We start from the raw sequence: 20,149 nt of genomic DNA on the forward strand, positions 1-20,149 counted from the left end.
TACCATTAATTAGCTTATAATTCACAGGAATAAAACGGCCCCACTCTGCAAATTCGCTACATATGCATCATGCATAAGCTTAAAACTCTCACTTGCGCGAATGGCCATGTGTACATCTGGCCTCTCGGCATATGATGACTTTCACAGATGAGTTTCCTGGATTCCTTTGACAGGTTTTACGGTTGTCCACTTTGCTTGCTTCACCGCACGAAACTCTCGAACTCGAAGACAGTTGTGAGCACTGCGCAGAGTGGTTTGACGCGATTTGCGAAGTGCTGAAGGCATGTAGTTCCCACCAGGAACGCAAGCGATTGTACGTGCTTCTGCCACCAATCATCCTGAAGAAAACAATATTGCGTCTGGTGTCGGGTGCGACTGCCTACATGATTGATCAAACATGAAAACTGAAGCGCAAAGGTGGTGTTTGGGCAACCCCTGATCCCTACATGGGGAAAAAGGCGAATGCCGAAGACGTGGTGGTTGCAATTGAGTACTACACACGCGACGACCTCGCATGCTCCGTTCAAAGCCCCGACAAAAAGGACGTCGTCAAAGCCATGATCAACGACATGTTCAAAGTCGTAAAAAGGTTTATGACCCGCTCTATTAAGGAAACTTACCAGCTGTTTAGGAAGGACCATCCCCAACCCGAACTAGGCATCTCCAAATTTTATTCCCTACGACCAAAATGGGTAAAAAAAAAAAGTCCCGAGCACGAGGTGTGCGCATGCATATATTGCGTCAATTTTCAGTTGCTTTTAACGGCAATAACAAATGCCCAAAAGAAGACATTTACTGAAGACGACCTCAAGCGCATCTACTTCTTCTGTGCTCCACAGAACGATTGCTTTCTGCGCCGTTGCGAAAAGTGCCCAAAAACTCAGAGCATCTCGCTGCAGTCGCTTCATCTCGACGAAGACGAAGAGATCTGTTTCGCGTTATGGGACGCTGGCGAACTCGTCAAAAAGGTTATGGACACTTCTGCCTTCCTGCGGCAATAAGAGAGCGAAAAGTATATGAGGCATTCTTACATCCTTGACCTTGAACGAAGCCTGATACATGACACAAGAACCGCCTTACCACCCAAGGCAGTGATGTTCCACTTGGATTTTGCGGAAAAATGGACAGTACTCTTTCCAACCGAAGTGCAGAGTTTTCATTGAAAAAAACTCAAGTGTCTCTCTCCACAATAATAATAATAATAATGCTTTATTTCCATCCTTTATGATGGTGGGGCCCAAGAAAAAAAGCTGCAGTAAGCAGCTTGACGAGTCCCTGTGCCCCTAAAATGGACAGCGGAAGCATGCGGGAAAACAAACAAAAAACAACATAATAACGTGCTAGAGGCAATGATGTTACAAATCAGTACACAAAACTAAAAGCACCTTCTGCAAATGTTAAGAGAGAAAAGGATCATGTACAAGCATATAATAAGCGCAAGTCTCTAAAGGCTAGATTTTCTAGGTCAATGTTATTGCTGTTAAGGTTGTTTAACAAATGCGGGAGTGTGGAGCTTAACATTTGAGAGCCATAATTTGTTCGCTGCGTGACCATCTTCCATTTCTCTGGGTTACGGGTAGGATACGGAGGAGAAGCTTTCCTCAGCGACGCAAGGTTTTCCAAAAGACATGTACCTCTTATTTTTTCACTTTTATAACTAGTAGAAAGCCAATACTGATATAAATTGTGACTAGTGATTATTTTAAAGTTCTTAAATAAATCAGCGGTATGAAAGTCGCGTGGCACGTTACATATATATCTCAATATTTTCTTTTGCAACATAAAAAGTTTATCAATATTGGTAAATGTTGACGTTCCCCAAACAAGGTGGCAATACGTTAAGTGGGAGAAAAATAATGATTTATAAAGCAATAATTTAACATTTGTTGGTAACACAGATCTGTATGGATTTATAATACCCACTACTCGAGCTAACTTTGGGATAAGATAATTTATATGGTTATCCCAAGACATACCCTAACTAAAAATGACTCCAAGAGTTTTAAAACAACTAACAATTTCGATTGGAGTAGAGCTAAAAGTGAGCACTTTAGACAGCACCACAGGCTTGTTTTTTGGACGAAAAATCACAGCTTTTGTTTTATGAATATTGATTTTCAAGGAGTTGCTATCTTCCCAACTTTTTATCTTTGATAAGGTCAAATTTGCCATATCGATTAAATCGTCGCAAGTATCGGAAGAAAAAAATACGCTCGTATCATCCGCGTAGATCACGAATTTTGCGTGCTTATTTACGTTAACGATATCATTAATATATAAATTAAATAGAAAAGGTCCCAATATGCTCCCCTGTGGGACCCCTGACGTGATGAACCTTACAGTGGATGAATAACCGTTTACATTTACATACTGTTGGCGATATTCTAGGTAGGACTGCAAAAGCAGCAGAGCTTGTCCGCGGATGCCATACGCTTCAAGCTTTTTAAGTAAAACCACATGACTAAGGCAGTCAAACGCCTTTGTAAAGTCTGTAGTGCGGTACGTCCACAAGTGCGGTACGTCCACGCAAGGCACGCAAAGCTTTGCCGTTGTCACCGATGGTACACGACACATGACACAGCTCACGCTCTTCTAGCCACATAGGCCATAAAAGAGTATGTTAATGTTCATTTCCCAGTCTTTTTTGAAATAATTTTTGTATCAGACGGAGCGGCGGCGCATTTCAAGAATCGCTTCCAATTCCACGAATTGTCTCGGAAGCCGCACTCTTCGGCAAGACGGATCTTTTCAGCCACTGGACACGGAGAAAGCGCTTGTGATGAAGTAGGTGGAAGAACCAACGCTCACCAAGTTGAGACCTTCGCTCAACTCAACGATTGCCACCGCTAAAGACTTTGTGGAAGTGCTACGTAAAAAAGTAACAAATGTCATGCATGTTCCACCTGTCTGTGGAACGGGTTCGAGAGTTTCGTGCGGTAAACCAAGCAGAGTGGACCACCATAAAACCTGTGAGGGGAATCCAGGCTTCTCATCTGTGGAAGTCATCATATGCCGAGAGGCCGGATGTATACATGGCCACTCGAATAACTGAGAGTTTTAAGCTTATCTATGCATAGTTAGCGAATTCGCACAGTGGGGCCGTTTTGTTCCTGTGAATTGTAAGCTAATTAATGGTATTCCAGCTCAAAGTCCATTTTCGCGTCACTAATACTCAGCCCTTATGAAAAAAAGAATTTTAATAATATAAAATACATGCCATAACTAACGCTCAAAACGTTTGGGGCTGTGCGGCAAAGCCGCTATGACGAAGACGTCGGCTCGCTCCGAGTGAAGGTTTGTCGTAGCTTGTCCCGCTTGGAGGTCATATGTTACTCAATCTTTTGCCATCACAGGTTAGTTCAAGTCACTGCAAAGTGCCAAGGGGAGTTTAAAGAAAATAAAAGATGGAGTTTTTTAAATATCGACGCCCAATCTTGCCACATTTTGAGAAATCAGCCGAATTTCCGAGTTGATAACAAAAATATGTTTAAGGGTGGGCATATTATCTTTATATATTCGTAAAGAATATTTAAATACGCGCATTTTGATGTGTTTTGTGAAGTATTATGAAAAATGGTTTATTTGTAAAAAAATTGTGAATATGTCTCTAAAACGCGTGCCATGTTTGATATTTTTGTTTGCATTGAAATATTTTATGGATATTTTTAATTTTTTATGTATGTGTTGTATAACTTTAGTAAAACCTATTAAAAAAGTTATGGTGCCGTGAAAGGTTCGATAAGGAAATGACGATTGTGCAAAGTAGCATTGTGAAATCTCAATTTCCACGCCTCAAGCTTCTCTATTTTATATCTCAGCGAAAAAAATTGTTACGGCGTTCATATATAGCTGAATGTTCCTCCCAAAAACATGGCTTTCATATATATTTTTAACAAAAATATCTAAAATATGACCCGGACCATCATTGCATGAATTGATGTGGAATCACCCTATGGTAAAGGCAGTGTATTCTATGAAATACGTTTGTTTAAAAGCAGAGCGTCTAGATGGCGTTTTACTGTAGTCTATGGAACAAATAAGCTTTAAAAAAAATCTAGATAGCGCTCCAAACGGCGGGAGGCGGACTGCAGGGAGTTAGTGGGTACTCTGCGTCAGTTCCACAACGGAGTAACGCTGGGTTTGGTTTACAGCATTACCTTCGAAGCGTATCAAATCGAGCGGGAACCAATCACACGCACCGTGCCTCCCTCCTTCTTCCTTTTCTACCCATCTCCAGCCAATAACAACATTCAAATCTCGATTCTATGCGACATGGTCGCATCAATATAAACGCAACAATTGCAACCCAGGAGAACGGGTAGAAAGGTGGACGGACGACACAAAACTCCACACAATACAAGTAGTTGGCACGAACATATAAACCACGGATGTGCTGGCGACTTGACGTTGTATCACTTGCGTCGTGCTCCAAATTTACTCAGTCTCACGCTGCAGTAAAGGTTTTGCACTTTGACGTTCAAAAACCCACACGTGCCTACCATCGTTACGTCTAGGTTATCTTTCCAAATGGCTCGCGAGAGTAACTTGGATCTACTTGAATGAGATAAGCAACACGTCGAATGTAGCACAATCGAACGCTGGTGTGTAAATGGCCTAAAAAGTCCCGTAACAAAATAAGTATTATCGCGCAGCGGAACTGGTGATGCATAATTACTAAAAAAGAAGAAGTAAACAATAGACACGGGACGAACAGTCGTTGCAGTTCTGTCCCCGTTTTGTGTTTGTCCCGTGCCTTTAGGATTTGTTTTTTAATAATTTAGATTGTATTGATGAATTTTCTCTTGGCTACCACTCGGAGGTCAGTGCGGTGAATATCGGACACCAGTTTTGCATCAGAGTTTGGATAATACTCGTGTTCAATCATTAACGACGCGAGTTCTAGCCCAATATTGTCGTAGAACTCGTGTGGCGAACTTCCGTAACTCTACGAAATCGGCCTAACAAAATTCACTCACAAAATATTTTACAAAATCTGTGCCCGACGAAAAGGCAATCGCTATGCTCACAAAATTTCTTAACGCGGTCTTTGGCCTTGACACTCACACGCCTCTAGTGCACTAAAAGCTATTTCTGTTGACACAACGACGAAATATATATATATATATATATATATATATATATATATATATATATATATATATAAAGGGAACCAAGATATATCCGTATTCAACACACCGAGAAGGAAATTAGCAACGCTCCGCAAGAGGTCGAACCTTTCCTTTTTTCTTACTGCGTTTCTTGATGTGAATTTAAGTATAGAGGGACATAATAAAGCGAAATTGCCTGTTTTAACCTCCACTGCTTCACCACCTATACCGGCAGATGACGGAATGCGTCTTCTATGCATACGGTTGCAGCTTCATATACGTCTATGTTTTGTCTCAGGTGGAGTTCGTCGGGCTTAAGAACAATGCCATGTCGTCGCAAAACAATTTGATGGGTGGTCCGATCAACTTGAAGGAAGAAAGGCAACGGAATATGACAGTCTCCTGGTTTAAAAAAAGGCTAGTCTGGTTTTCAAAAAAACAAATCCTTCCTTTCGCTTTTATTCTCGTTGATCGTATATGTGAACCACAACGGCTCATATCGCTTGGATGTCCGTCAAGGTTTAAAACTTTCCGTACAGGCATAAACATGTGCCTCAGGTAGCTCACATTTGAGGTGGATAATTTAAAAACATGGCCAGCCTCTTGGTGTTCCCACATTTAGTCTTTTTAATTCTGGCACCAATATCAAGTGCAAACGGGTGAGTCTGCAACCTTTCGTTAAATGGGAAATATATTGCAGCTATATGAATCTGAGGTAGGCAGGTGAAGTTATGTTTCGCTTACGCTCCGTTTCACGATAAACCTCACACTCTAAGAAATGCCTGCGCGCATACTTACCCGCAAAACACTCGAAGAGCCAATCTCTGCGATTTGAGCTGATTTCATAGATCGCAGAGATTGGCTATTAGGTTGAAGAGTTAAAGGTTTCTAAATGTTAACGCGTTTAGAAACCTTTAACTCTTCTACACTGAGCATGGTGTAACGTCGTGCTTGCTACCAAAGCGCTGACTGCCTTTTAAAGCTCTGTTATAATCCGACGTTGAGCGCAGCAAACGCAGCGTAGCGCAGGACGTGCACCTTTATTGGGCCGCCGAGCAGGAACTGGATATCGGCGTCCAGTCTGTATCTGTGTGCGCTGCTCTACAGCGCGTTTACTACGCTCAACGTGGGAGTATAACAGAGCCTTTAGATTTGAACCTATATTGAGCTTCGCCGTTCTTCGAGCTCGTTCCGTTGCATATCAAGCTAACGAGTACTCATTCGAGCGAAACATTTCTGAGCAATGATTTTATTTCGAGGAGAGTCACCATGCTCGAATGAAGTATCTTACTACAGGTAATAGATCTCACTCCGCGAAAATCTAATAGCATCAGTGCTTACAGCGTTTGCGTAGTAAAAACGAATGGACAAGGGCAGCCTCTGAGTTGGGAGGGGTGGCTGCCACCGTCTATCGTCGTGGACACAGCCTTCGAGAGAGTCGAGACAGCCGTCTTTGTTGTCTTGGCAAATCCGGTATCTCGGTGACTCGTCGGCGGTCCCCTCCCTCGCCGCAGCACGAAAGCGCGTCAGCGGAAACAGCCCAGTACGCATAAAGTATCTCAGAAGCGGGCCGTCTTCACCCTTAAAGGAGGATTTGGTGCTGTATGTGCGCTCCTTAATGCAAATGAGCGGAGTAAAATCTGTTCTCCTAGTAATGCGTATGCTCGAAATTCAAAAGAGATTGTAGCTCTTTGACGTTTACGTCAAACTCGCGTTTCTTTTCAGAGAGAATTCTCTGTTTCTTACGCCATACATCAAGCGAGGAAACCTCGATGAAGCAAGGAGATTAAGCTACGTGGAACTGTTCAGCAGAGCTGCAGGCGCGGCAGCCCATTCGGGATACATCACGGTCGACAAAGAGTTTAGCAGTAATCTCTTTTTTCTGCTTATCCGGGCAAAGGTAATATCCTTAGATAAACAAAAACAAGCAGATAACAATCAGATTTCGTTTTACTTTATTATATTGAGCGTGTTTTTCATCATTGAACAAGTCGTAACCCATACTTTTGAGTAAATGTAAAGTAATGCTATTTACAAAATATGTAATACTTTAGTATGTGGTTAAATGTTTCTTCCTCTCCTTCTCAGTGATTTGTTACTTGGTCTTATTTGTTTGTAAAGTCTATCTAGTGTGCCAATAGACATTTTGCCCAAATCCCCTCAAAAGTTGCGAGCGTAGCATGCAACAAATTATGGGACCGTTTTGTTTGCTTTTCCTCATTTTTTTACATCTTGAACCCGTTACACCGAAGAGAGCGAGAAAAAACAAAAAGGAGGAGAGAGAGAGAGAAAGCACTACTTTTACTTTTGCTCGCTTGTACTCGGTTGCCTTCCTGTCCTACGTCACCTCCAAAGTCGGCTCCATCGTCAGCCAAAGCCGGTTCCATTAAGGCTGTGCGCGGCATTAATTTCGGTAACGCTGGCGACGTTGCACGCTTTGCAAAACGTGTATTGAAGGCTGGCCTTAGCAACGTGTTATATTGAAGTATAATGAGCAACTTCATCCTCAGGACTGTTTTTAGTGACAAGAAAATCCTCGTTCAAATTCAATATTTAACAAGTTCTTAGCTTCACGAATGTGGCCAGAACCAATACTTTAAACTAGACAAGCGCTGATTCGTAAATAACCAAACACCCCAATATTTCAGGAAAGCCCATCGACTGCGCCATTGTTACTTTGGCTTCAAGGAGGACCGGGCCTCTCCTCGCTCTTTGGGCAGTTTCTGGAAGTGGGACCCGTTGGAATCGATGCCAGCGGAAAGATTTTTCCGAGAAAGCTCACCATACAACAACGGATGAATATAATATTTCTGGATGAACCTGTTGGCGCAGGGTTTAGCTACACCACATCACTACAAGGTCTCGCTTACTCCCTCGACGAAGTCAGCAATGATATGCTAGAATTTCTGCAACAATTTATCCTCTTGTTTCCGGAGTTCAAGGACCGGGACTTCTACGTCGCGGGAGAATCTTACGGAGGTAATGATTTGCTTTGGGTGTTTGTGTTCGTCTCGGTCACTGTAAAACCTTTGAACCTAAAATTACTAGCCACAGTATGACGATTTACTTCCTCATTCAAACGACACATATTTAGCTGATCGCTTTAGGGCAGCATTTTTAGTACACAAAAAAAGGCCCACTTACTTCTTGCTATAAGGGTGGTTTCTTCATGGCTTCTCAAGGAGCTCATTCAAGTTCTAAGTCCGGCTCCTATATAATGATTGTACCAGCGTTATTCATTTTGTAGGTGTAAAGTCCATATCCACTTTGTAGAATGTTGCATACTTTTCAGTTTAAAGTGTTTTCTTCTTCATTAATAGTGAACGAACGTTAAGGTCAAAGGCACAAAAGTTTCCTGACAGTTCTATTTTTTTTAAAGAAAGCTGTGGCGCGCGATCTAAATTGTCACTCAATAAAGCTTTGAAATTCTGCTTTTGAACCTCCACCAAACCCCTTTCATGTGCTAAACAAAGAGGTGAATAAAACAATAAAGCTGGCGAAATGATTGACTGGTCAAGAATATACCGGATGTTTCAAGTAGCAACCAAGCTCTTAAAATCCACTGCAAAATTCGGCTTCTTAACCTATCGTGCTGCGATTATGTACAGAATTTCCCACAGGTGGTGTATTTGTCCTATAAAATTTGCAAAGAGCGAACTTACTTGAGGAAAAAGAAAAAAAAGGCTTAACTCCTATGTAAACGCAGCGAAGTCACCGGTCCTCAATCAATAGGGCGCCCTATTGATTGAATACCGGTGGCTTCACTGGGTTTCCATAGGAGTTAAGCATTTTTCTTTCTTTACTTTTCCTCAAGTAAGTTCGCTCTTTGCAAATTTTATAGAAAAAAATGCACCACCTGCGGGCAACGCTGCACAAAATCGTAACGTGATAGGTTAAGAAACCGAATTTTGCGGTCGATTTAAAGAGCCTGGACGCTATTGGAGACACACGATAGAAAGGAAAACGTTCAGCTGACTCTTCAAAAACCAGCACATTTTGAAAGTAATAATAGTAAGTTTACTGAAAAAAAAAAAGAAACGCATAGTGTACACGTAATTTTTCGGGACCTGCCATTAAAAGCCCTTTTGTGCTTGCGGGCATGACTCGACATCCAGCAGATACATGACCACGACCAATGAAAATAAAATAAAATAAAGCAAAGAGAAAATAAACAACTGTAAAACTATTTGGTACGTCTATACCTTCCCGTCAGGCACTTGGGAGAGTCGACGGCTGTAATCTACGAAGGAAGCTCGGCGAAGGACGAGGCTATAAAAATGTGTCTAGACCTATAAAGATAGTACGTACTGTTAGAGTGAGCCTGGAGGAACGATATGCTTCGTGTAGCAGCGAAAGGAGTTATCTTAGGTCTGAACTTTCTTTGAACCTTTCCGTACGCCGAGCTTTGTAATTGGCCACGATCGTCACGCTGAAACAAGGGCTTGGTGGTCTTCATACTATCTCCAGAACTCAGAAACGTTGAATTCAGCTTAAAATGCATGAGTACACCTCCAGCGCTCTATAATAAAACAAAAAAAAAATATTGTGATTTATTTTTATTTTTTTCTGTAGAGCACGCTGGTACCGATCCTTTCGAAAAAGAAATGACAAAATTCCGAGTATAATAAAACATTAAAAATATGAATCCGAAAGGACGTTAAGAGAGTGAAATACCATGCCCATTAGTTCTTCCGAACTTGATGTGTTTCCTGTTTAATCGCGTTTCGACTTTTAATGTTTTCAATAATTGGTTAACCGCCTTCTGTGAATGACGCTTCTCTTTAAGTAAAGGGTTGAACGAATGGAGGGCCGCTAACTTTTCTAAAAGCGAACAGCTCTAATAGCTCCCTACAGCTTAACAAACGCTGGACACGGCTCATTCTTTTCAAGCGTTATATGCTTCGTATTTTCTGCCTATGCGTTCTTACCTGCCAATACTATGGTGCCTGAAACGCGTCTCCGACTGGTGTTTTTACCGCGTTCAAAAAAATGACCCCTCGATTTCCGCCTGATGACGTCAAAGAAGTGACATTTTGACGCCGGTCGCGACCCTGGCGGTGTTTCAGCAGCTGTGGTGGATATAGCAGACGCCTGTTCTGCGGCAAGTCGCTCTTCATTTTGACAGTCACCGGAAGCTACAGAGCAGCCGGAAGTTGGGACGCCTGGAACGCCGTGACAACCGCGGCATTCGCGTTCCCTCGTGCTTTTCGACAGAATTTCTACGACCAACGGCCAAGACCGCGGCATGTAACAGCATGAGACTCCGGCGTCTCTGACGTCATTTGTGGCCCCTTCAGGAGCGTTTTTTATGCATGGGCAGGATAGGACGCTAAACACACTAGTCAGAGACGCGCACCAGGCACCATGCGAATACTGCCACTGCCTCAGAAGCCATAAAACAATTTCAAAGCGACCAAGGCACGCTCAAGCCTCCGTATTTTCTTTTTTTTGATCAATTATTCACTGAGAACTTAAAGAGATTGTCCGGTCTAATTTCGTGCGCGAGAAAACAATTGTATATAATTGTTACTGCCTCGAAACCATAGTCCCCGCAATATCTTTATTTATATGCCCCTCTGCATGAGTGATTGAATGTGAAACTGTTACAATCGGCATCCTAGCGTAAGCGGTGCTTTCGTTGGCAACATTGTAGCTCTGACGTCACATAACGGAAACTGATCATTTCCGTCTCGTCGTTTGCCTGCGAGTGAATGCCGCAATGTGCTTACTTTTTGTTGTTGTGCTCAAGTTGTTTCGTGAATCGGTGAGAACTGTGTTCTGCGGTTTGGTGCCACAACCACCGGGCAGCATCTGCGATCCGCGAGACGCTTAGCGACGAGCAAAATGGATCGTCGCCGTGCGTAGGAAGCATAAGGTTCTCGTCAAAATAGCAGAGCTTGTCAAATTACTCATATTTTGTAATTAAATGACATTACTAATTACTTTGCTGAAAATTGCTGAAATGTAATTAGATTACATTACAAATTACCACAGCCAGAAAGTAATTAATTACCATTACAAAATACTTTTAAAAGTAATGACATTACTTTCGCATTACTTTTGCATACGTTTACAGGCTGCGCCTACACAGGCCCAGCCTGTGTAGGCGCAGTTTCAAACACTGCTGGCGGCTAAATTCTCGTGTTTTCCCACTGCATTTTGTGTTTCATTTTGCATGTATTTTCCCCAGGACATTGGGAAGCATTGTACCACATTTGAAAAAAAAAGCAGTAAACTATTTTTGTTGGGTACGCGCGCGACAGAACAAATTCGACTGGAATGTTAGTTATTGTTTTTTTTTGTTTTTTTTTACGGTAAGTTTTGACGGCGCCGTTCGATTAGCCGCGTGTCAAACGACAAAGCGTTTAGCTGTCGAAAATAATTTACAAAAGAAGATAGCCGAAAGGCGTGCATTTTTCACGCTCACAAATAACATGTTTACCGATGAACAGAGGAACGCACGCGACTGATCCGTTTCCCACCCCAACCCGGACAACTATTTTTGGAGATGATCGAGGACCCTACGCGGATTATCTCTGGGAGGGGGGGAGAACAATTGTCATTGTTCGCAAAATCGCGTCGAGGGCCGTTCCACCAGGGGCCTTAGTTTGACCTACTTCCCCTCCTTCGTTTCCCGAGAATGTCGAGCAAAAAAGCTCGAATGGCAGGCACTTACCAGCCCTATTTCTCACAGTGGAAGATAACACAGAGAGGGTACGCAGCATACATCAGAAAAAGTAAGCGGAAACTTTCAAAAGGGGCCAGAAAACATCGAATGCAAAACCGCAAAACATAGGTAGAGAATCGCGCTGAGCGGGTTTTCACAGTTCAAGAGAGTGGAAGAAAATGTCTAGCTGATAGCGGGCGCGAGAGTCGCACCAGCCGCATTAGCATCAGCAACATAGCGGCGGCCAAAGAGCGTTTTTTGGAAAGGTGTAGAGGAAAAAAAGAAGTAAAAGAAAAAGAAAAGCGCTTTTGTGTATTGTGGACACAAAAATATGCCTGGTGCGAAAAAGTAATTAGGTAATTTAATTACAATTACCGTCGCTGGAGTAATTCATTACATTACTAAATTACCTGCTCCAAAAAGTAATGAATTACATTACTAATTACTGGAACAAGTAATTAAATTACTGTAATTTCATTACAGTGATTACATTACTGCCAGCTCTGCAAAATAGGGATCCATCTTATGCAGCGATTATTTTACAGAAGACAGCTACGAGCTGAGCTCTAAGCGGACAAAAGGCTCGTAAGCTGAGGTGTGATGCTGTGCTAAGGATATTCAACTACGCGTCCACTCTCTTGCCGACCAAATCGAATCAGTCGGTTTGATTATGCAGAGAAACCGAAAACTCAACAGCTAGGCCATCTTGAAACGATGCCGAAAGTTACATTTAGTACATGTGCAGCCCGATTCTGTTTGACCCGCGTGCAGCGGAGTAGCTAGGCCACCCGGCACCTTGGGCCCTTGTGCCTTTCGTCGCACCCCCCCCCCCCCCTTCCCTCCCCTATTAACTCCCCGAAATCCGATCGGTGGCCTACGCAGTTATGTAATCGTGAAAGGGCATACGTTTGCTCTAAGCTAAAGACTGTTTTCGAGCAATATCCTTCTAAATAGCGGGACTTGTTCGCACACGCTTTTTAACTGCATAACAGGAGACGCATTTCAGTAGGGTACAACCTAGGAGACTATATGATTAAAAACAAAATACGAGACATCCATCGACCAACGCTCGTTACCCCGACCATCTGGCAATCCTTTGCGTTATGTGTCGTCACGCAGTAGATATGGACGTCAGCCATTGACACTGGATAAGTTCAAGGTGCAGTTTCGTATGCACGCTCACGAAAGCTTTAATAAAAAAAAATTAACTTGACATTTTTCCATATAAAGGCTTCCTTGACGTAAGGAGTGCTTTGGGTTTCGATCGGATAATCCCTTTAAGAAATGTGGCGCGTTGTTTATTATATTTACGACCAGTGCTTCGTGACTCGTGCTCTGAAGTTCTTATTGGTCAATGCCTCCATCTCATTGGACTGCAGAGCGATTCAAAGATTTCCGAGACTGGCCATACCCTACGTTTCTTAATTTGTCGGGAGCTATAAGAAAAGTTTTATTCTTGTTTGCAGCGAGATACACGGTCGGCATCAGCCACCTCCTGCACAAGGAGAGGAAAAAGAAAGTCGTGCCGCTCAACTTGAGGGGCCTGATCTGCGGCGTGGGATTCCTCGGTCCCATCCTCGAGGTCGCCGACTCTGCAGAGTTCCTCTTCCAGAACTCGATGATCACCGAGAGGGGCAGGTCTCAATTCGCGACCAGATTCAGCCGCCTCAGGACCACGGCCAAATTCAGCGAGTCCATGGCCTTGCTGCTGCTGATGCGAACCATCTTCACGTCGGACCTAAAGCCCACACTCTTTCAGCGGCTGACCGGATACCAGAACCACGCCAGCACCCTGTACTCGCATAAACCTCCGCATATGACGGCGTACGAGAAGTACGTTCAGACGAGGGACTTTAAGAGAGCTGTTCACGTGGGCTCCGCCGTCAAGTTTGAGAACAACATGACCAAACTCATGCTGGGTCTGAAGGCTGACTACCTGACGGATATCACGCCGCGAATTACTGACCTCCTGAACAATTACAAGGTTTTGTTTTACACGGGTCAGATGGATGCCCTGTTTCCGTCGGTGAATCAACAGAAGTTCTACCGGACTCTTGAATGGAAAGGTGCAAAGGCTTTCCAGAAACAGAGTCGTGAGGAGTGGATGGCGGGAGAGGGCTCTAAGCACTTAGCGGGGTACAAGACCCAAGTCGGCAATTTTACGGAGATGGTTCTAATCAAGGCTGGACATTATGCCGCAGTGGACGTGCCAGAGGTCACGTATCACATGATGGCAGAGTTTTTTGGATACACAGACGAAAGGAAAAAATTATAAGTAAAGGGAATTATCTCACGCTTTTTATTGGCCTATTGTCGTGCCGTACCAAAGTTCATGCGCGATTTTTATAGTTTGAGGTGCAATCTAATAAACCATTCTGCAACTGGAACCATGACCTTGACACGCGTGTCGGGATGATTATTCTAAACCTTGATTCTAAACTGGATAGAGGAACTAGGAAGCTGTTGTTTTTGCTATATGATATTCCAGAATACATATGTGCCAAAAAGTTTCTGGATTGAAATTTGCCAATATATTTGGCACCTATCAACGATACATCACTCACCGCAGAGTTTAATAACGCCTTAATCTGAGTTAATTACAAAGCAAGGGGTATCGCGAGTTTACTCGTAAGAAATATTAGTTAATTAGGTTTCCTGAATGTTCGCGTAAAAATTGCCTATTGCGGTTTGTCTCTTAGGATCACATACGGTAGGTTGAGTGAAGGGGACTCTGTAACGTGACTGAATAAATTTGAGTATTCTCTTCATCATCGTTTCTTGCGCCCAGTTGAAGCCGTCCTTTGCCTTATTGGGACATATTGTTTTTGGACATTAAGACACACCATCTTTTTGTAATATCTTCTATTACTTGGAGGCTCTTAAAAAATTGCGCGTTTAAAATATTAAACATTTTTGCGAATTACGCGTTTACGCTTCTTAAATTACGTTTTTATGAGAAAATTTAAAAAATGCTTTGATTATTGCATTAAATACTAGGTGTACGGATTCTCGTATAAAAAAAAACAGTAATATTTAAAAAAAATGAGGGCCATCGAGGCATCCCAGCTGCAATCCGTAACGTCAGCTTTTGACAAGCCGTTTCCTTGAACTTCTATTTTCTTTACGGTTTCACAATAGGTTGCTCAAAAATAGTTCGCTCCACATCTGCAATAAGCCCCGTAACCTCTATGTGCGCAGTGTAGGAAGAATGTTAAAACGTAAAATATTTTCATGAAGCATGGAGGTGCGTGTAGAGGCATTCCTGCTCAAGAAACCAGGATTCGACTATTTACGTGTGTCACTAACATAAGATTAATGAATGTTTCAAACAGGTTCTTAAGGGATGTTGCTAGCTGACGATAACGAAGGTTGTATGCAATACGCAGACAAGATATGTTCCGCTTCTACGGGCGGATTCGCGCCGGCAGCGAGCGAATTTTGGAGCCAGGTGGCGAAATGAATTTGTGGCTGGCGGAAAATTTGAATGGGGATCCCGGACCGATGCAAATTTTTCGCCAGTGACGAGCGGATTTGGCCACGCGGCCCCAATATCCACTCGTCGCCGGCGCGGATGTTGCCGCAAATTTGTAAGTATATACAGACCGTAAAGGATGATCGTGATGCCGTTTATAGCCTTAAAAAGAAGGTCAAGACATTCTTATATATATATATATATATATATATATATATATATATATATATATATATATATATATATATATATCAGAGTGTCGAACCGAAAAAAATACGAGTTCGGTTACGGTTCAGGTTCATGTAAATTTATTTCGTTCCGATTCAGTTCCGGTTCGATTAATTCGATCCGCGAACCGGTCCGCGAACCGGTCCGGGGCGCTGAACCGGTTCGCGAACCGGTTTGGAAATTATAACTGACAAATTGCAACATCAAAATAAATTACCCATAAAACATCTGAAATCAGCACATACGAAACGGGATACATCGTAGTGTAAGGCTCAGGGATTTCTACCAGGAATGGTTTCTTTATGTGCACTCAAAGGTTACCTCACCGACGTTTACGCATTCGGACTTCATCTAATTGGGTCCGACGCAGTAGCTGTAAAATCCGCGACTTCCTTACAAACCCACTTACAAGTAAAACTCGCTAACTATCCCGCCACCTCGGCGTGTAAGCAATTGAAGGAACAGTGGGGAAAAAATACAGCTTTCTTTATTTGAACTAGCCTTCGGTAACTCAAATTAGAACCTTAAAGAAGCTTTCATTAAACAAGATACGGAATATGAAAAACACTTCACCGAACGCAACGCCAGAAAGACGTAATAGGATAAATATTAAAATAGAAGAGTTCGCTGTCTCACAAATATGTTAGCTTCTAAGTGCCTATACGAAACCGGATGCATTATTATCAAACTCCACAGCCTTTTCTTTTCTCATTCCGATGGAAGCAAGCTTCAAGAACTCGCGCGTTCTAGAAACGTGTTATGAAATGAGCACACAGCAGCATTTAGGATTTACGAGATTGTAGGAAAATAAAATCCCGTGACGCGATTTTTTTTTTTTTTTTTTGCACAGCCTTCCAATTCTCTTTCTTCCGTGCAAGCCGCGACCAGCGCAATACTGGTTCCTATGTCAAGATTCATGGATGCAGCGTTTGTCAAGATTCATGGATGCAGCGCTTATATTCCTAAGACTGAGTGGAGAAGAAAAATATGTAAGCGAGGTGTGTGTCAGTTGACGGCACTTAAAAAACAAATGGCATTGATAGAACCTTCATTGTCAACAGCGCGTGGCCGAACCGTTTTGACATGAGCCGGTAACCGTTATTTTTTTTTCCGGTTTAGTTCCGGTTCGGGTTCATCGCGATAACAATATAACGGTGCGGGTTCGGGTTCAGTTCCGGAAAAAATACCGGTTCGGTTCCGGTTTTCGGTTCGGTTCGGTTATATATATATATATATATATATATATATATATATATATATATATATATATATATATATATATATATATATATATATATATATATATATATATATATATATATACTTGTCCAGAGCTATAAACGAAACTCGAAGTACTTTCAATCTATCCGAGTCAAAGGCAGTCCAACTGTACGTGGTAAGCAGTAGCACGAGACTACCACACAGCAACCTGTCGTTCGATTTAAAACGCGTTCCATGTCTCTTTTGCGGGAAGTGCTCGTGTGACCGGGAGGGTGGTGGGGGGGGGGGGGGGGGGAGAGAGAGAGAGAGGACGGGGAGAGGAGGGAGCCGCGAGCCGCGCTTTGACACGCGAAGAGCCGCAGCTTGGCCACCACTGGTCTATGTTGTTGCGGCAGCCCAGAAACACTTGTCTAGACTATTGTTTCTGGACTGCCGGCAGGAAAGTCAAGAAAACAGATTTTAAAACGAATGGACAGATTTCAAGATTTCGCCTAGTGGCGGTATGTGAAGCTCCGTTGGAATGCCGCTACGTCATCGGCATCTAAGAAACAGCGCCAGTTAGTTGCAGTATGGCTCTCCCATGGAGTTACTTAGTCCTCGGATGTGACTTGGCAGGGAATGCTAACGAGTTTACAACGCTGTATCTGTTAACTTCCACAGTGCTTCCGCAACCTGCATTCCATACCATCAAGATGGTCGTTCTGTGCAGGCGTTAAGTAGTAACACGGTGAACCGAATGCTCGTGGCACTTAAAATACTTGTATGGCCTTGAATTATGTTACGGGCAAGCTATATATAAGCGATAATGCGTACAGTCGTCAGGTATTACTATTAGGCGATGCCGGTTGGTGGCGTCAACGCGTGACAATTACTAAAGCCCCTTGATAAAGGTGTTTTCACAAGTACCGCCAACCATTGTTGTGGAAATGCGCAAGACACGTGCCACGAGCGGGTGCTCCGCCGCCATTCGCTTCCAAGGGCCGCTCATTTCAGTGCTGCGCCGCCATTTGCATCCAAGGGCCGCTCGAGACCTGGGCCACGTGCGCTCGCGCATTTGGCGCTACTTGCAAAGACAAACGAAAACATATCGAGGGGCTTTAACAATTACTATTGCCACGCGTTGACGCCACCAAGTGGCAACGTTCGCAACTACAGTACCCTTGGTTGTACAGGAAATATTGACATCACGAGCGCGACACGGATTGCGCTTCTCGCTGGCCGACTTTGAACCTAGGGGTAGAGAGTTCGTGGCCACGTCATTTCGTTACCGTACCCCTTCAAGTAAAGTGCCCATGAGATATAACCCTTTTTTTGCAAATATAAAATTAGATGACGATTTCGGATGTATCTTTAAAAGAACAGGCTTCAAATATTGCCTTCCCTGCAATATCAGGAAAATAAAATCGCTCAAAAGTTTATGTATAACCACCAATGAGTTCGCAAAGTAAAACTGAAGTTTTGCGGGTGGCTATTTTTTAGAAATCTGAGAAGGCGTCGGTCGTGAGATGTACACGTCTTGTATCGATGATGCTGGCTGTATGTGACGCTTGTTTAGCAACGCGAATTCAATGCTATATCTCATATTTTTGTCTGTGAGGTATCATCTTTTTGGGGAATTCAAAACCGTTTACTCAGACTTCACGCATCAAAAGTATCAACGAATACATAAATGGTTCGCCGTATGTACTGGTGGCGTCTTCAGTATGAACTGACGCGATTGATGCGAGACCCTCAATTGCGTGAGTTCTGACGTAAATGAGTCGAGTGCCAGTTCTTGCACGAGAGCGTCAGTTCCTACGCGATTTATGCAAACGAGGTTCTCTACTCATTTGCATCAGTTTCTACTGAAGTGCCACCTGCTTAGGTGCCGAAAAGTTTTTTTTTTTGTTTTGTTTTATGAGGTATACTGCGCTGCGAAGCTACACTGAACACTTAAACACGCAAGCTATGGGACGATATGGTAGACAGAAAAGCACATGAAGTACATGTGAAAGCGCAGGCTAAAAACTGTTTATTTTGGGTTTTTTTCTTCCTCCTTTATACCCTTGTTTTAAAGGACGAAGATTGCAGATAATTCTCGGATGATAACTCTGGATGACTAATGTCATCCTCGACGAATCAGGCAATCGTCATCCTTCATAACAAGGGTATAAAGGAGGAAGGAGAAGAAACGAAAAATAAACAGTTGTTATGCTCCGTTTCACCTTATGCTGTACAGCTGCGAAGGCTAGAAACACGTGCTCGTAGCGTTGGCAGCGGCCCTTATTGCACGAGAGCTTGTGCCGCCGAGATGTGCCCTAGAGCAAGGAGCTCGCGCTTATAGCATTTCCTGCGGTACATCATAAGGTGAAATGGTGATATAGAGTATAGTCTGCGAGTTCACATATACGGCGTCATGTTCTTTTCTGTCAATCATATCCTCTCAGAGTTTACTTGTTTACTTGTTCAGTCTCACTTCGCAGCGCAGTATACATCATAATGTCAAACCGACAAGCCTAACTTTAAGCATTGTTCTATTTTTGTCGATGTCTTTGTTGTGTTATGTCGCAGAAAACGTTTCTAGCCATGCATTCTCCCCACTAGTAGAACATTTTTGCTGTTATTGAATGTCAAAATTTAGAAAAAACTGACATTTTGATAACTTTTTTTTCAAGGAATCATTGTTTTTTTTCCTCCGACGGCGATCTTGACAACTGTAGTAGCAACAACGCTCTGCTGACACTCAGCAGAGGTATTCACAAAGGAGTAGGAGAGAAACACTTGTCCTTGGTTAGACGTCCGCGGAATCCTGCTGTGTTTTATATTTCATGGTAGTTGACTCAGCAAACTGTCGAAGATAACACCGCGGGAAACAAACTGGTGGTCAAGGTAAGGGTAACACATTGAAACACATTTTGGTTTCGGACATGCAGAGAAGCCGACAGTCCGACTGGTTGTGCTACGGTCATTAGCAGAGGTGTATACTGCCGTAAAATCTATTAAGCCACGCCGAAGAGAAATATAAAAAGACAAAGAGAAAAGGTTCTAACATTTTTCTATTGTAAGTTGCAGTACGCATTTTTCTCATTTTATTGCAAATGTTCACTTTTTTTTTTTTATTTTCGCAAGACGGAGAGTTAAATTTATAAAAATATTTCTACCAGCTCTTAGCGGATTTACACTACCTTGCTGATGTCTCTAATATAAATTTAGTTGCTTAAAGAAAAAAAAAATTAAATCTTGATGTGAAAAGAAGATTAACGCAATTGACTCTCGGCAATGTAAAAAAACATTTATGACGTAATTAAGTTCTAATAATTAAAAACAATATACGAAATTGGTACTTAAACTCGACTTCTGAATAAAGCTGGCTTGTAATGTATTTCCCAATGCCGAACAAATGCAGTTTAAGTTTCAGAACCTCCACAGACGTCATGTTTATCTTCCTTTTATTTTAGTTTGTTATAAAGCTAT

At 42.7% G+C, this 20,149-nt stretch overlaps 1 protein-coding gene across 1 annotated transcript; it reads left to right on the plus strand.

Annotated features, from left to right (window-relative positions):
- Positions 1-5,343: 5,343 nt before the first annotated feature.
- On the plus strand, positions 5,344-14,050 carry LOC115310904 (probable serine carboxypeptidase CPVL). The gene is made up of 4 exons (XM_040223240.1): positions 5,344-5,525; positions 6,834-7,008; positions 7,757-8,087; positions 13,242-14,050. The coding sequence occupies exons 1-4, from the start codon at positions 5,344-5,346 to the stop codon at positions 14,048-14,050; spliced, it is 1,497 nt and encodes a 498-aa protein (XP_040079174.1).
- The last annotated feature ends 6,099 nt before the right edge of the window (positions 14,051-20,149 follow it).

The sequence above is a fragment of the Ixodes scapularis genome, unplaced genomic scaffold (assembly GCF_016920785.2).
Source record: "Ixodes scapularis isolate PalLabHiFi unplaced genomic scaffold, ASM1692078v2 PGA_scaffold8__174_contigs__length_109621045, whole genome shotgun sequence".
Classification (NCBI taxonomy): domain Eukaryota; kingdom Metazoa; phylum Arthropoda; class Arachnida; order Ixodida; family Ixodidae; genus Ixodes; species Ixodes scapularis.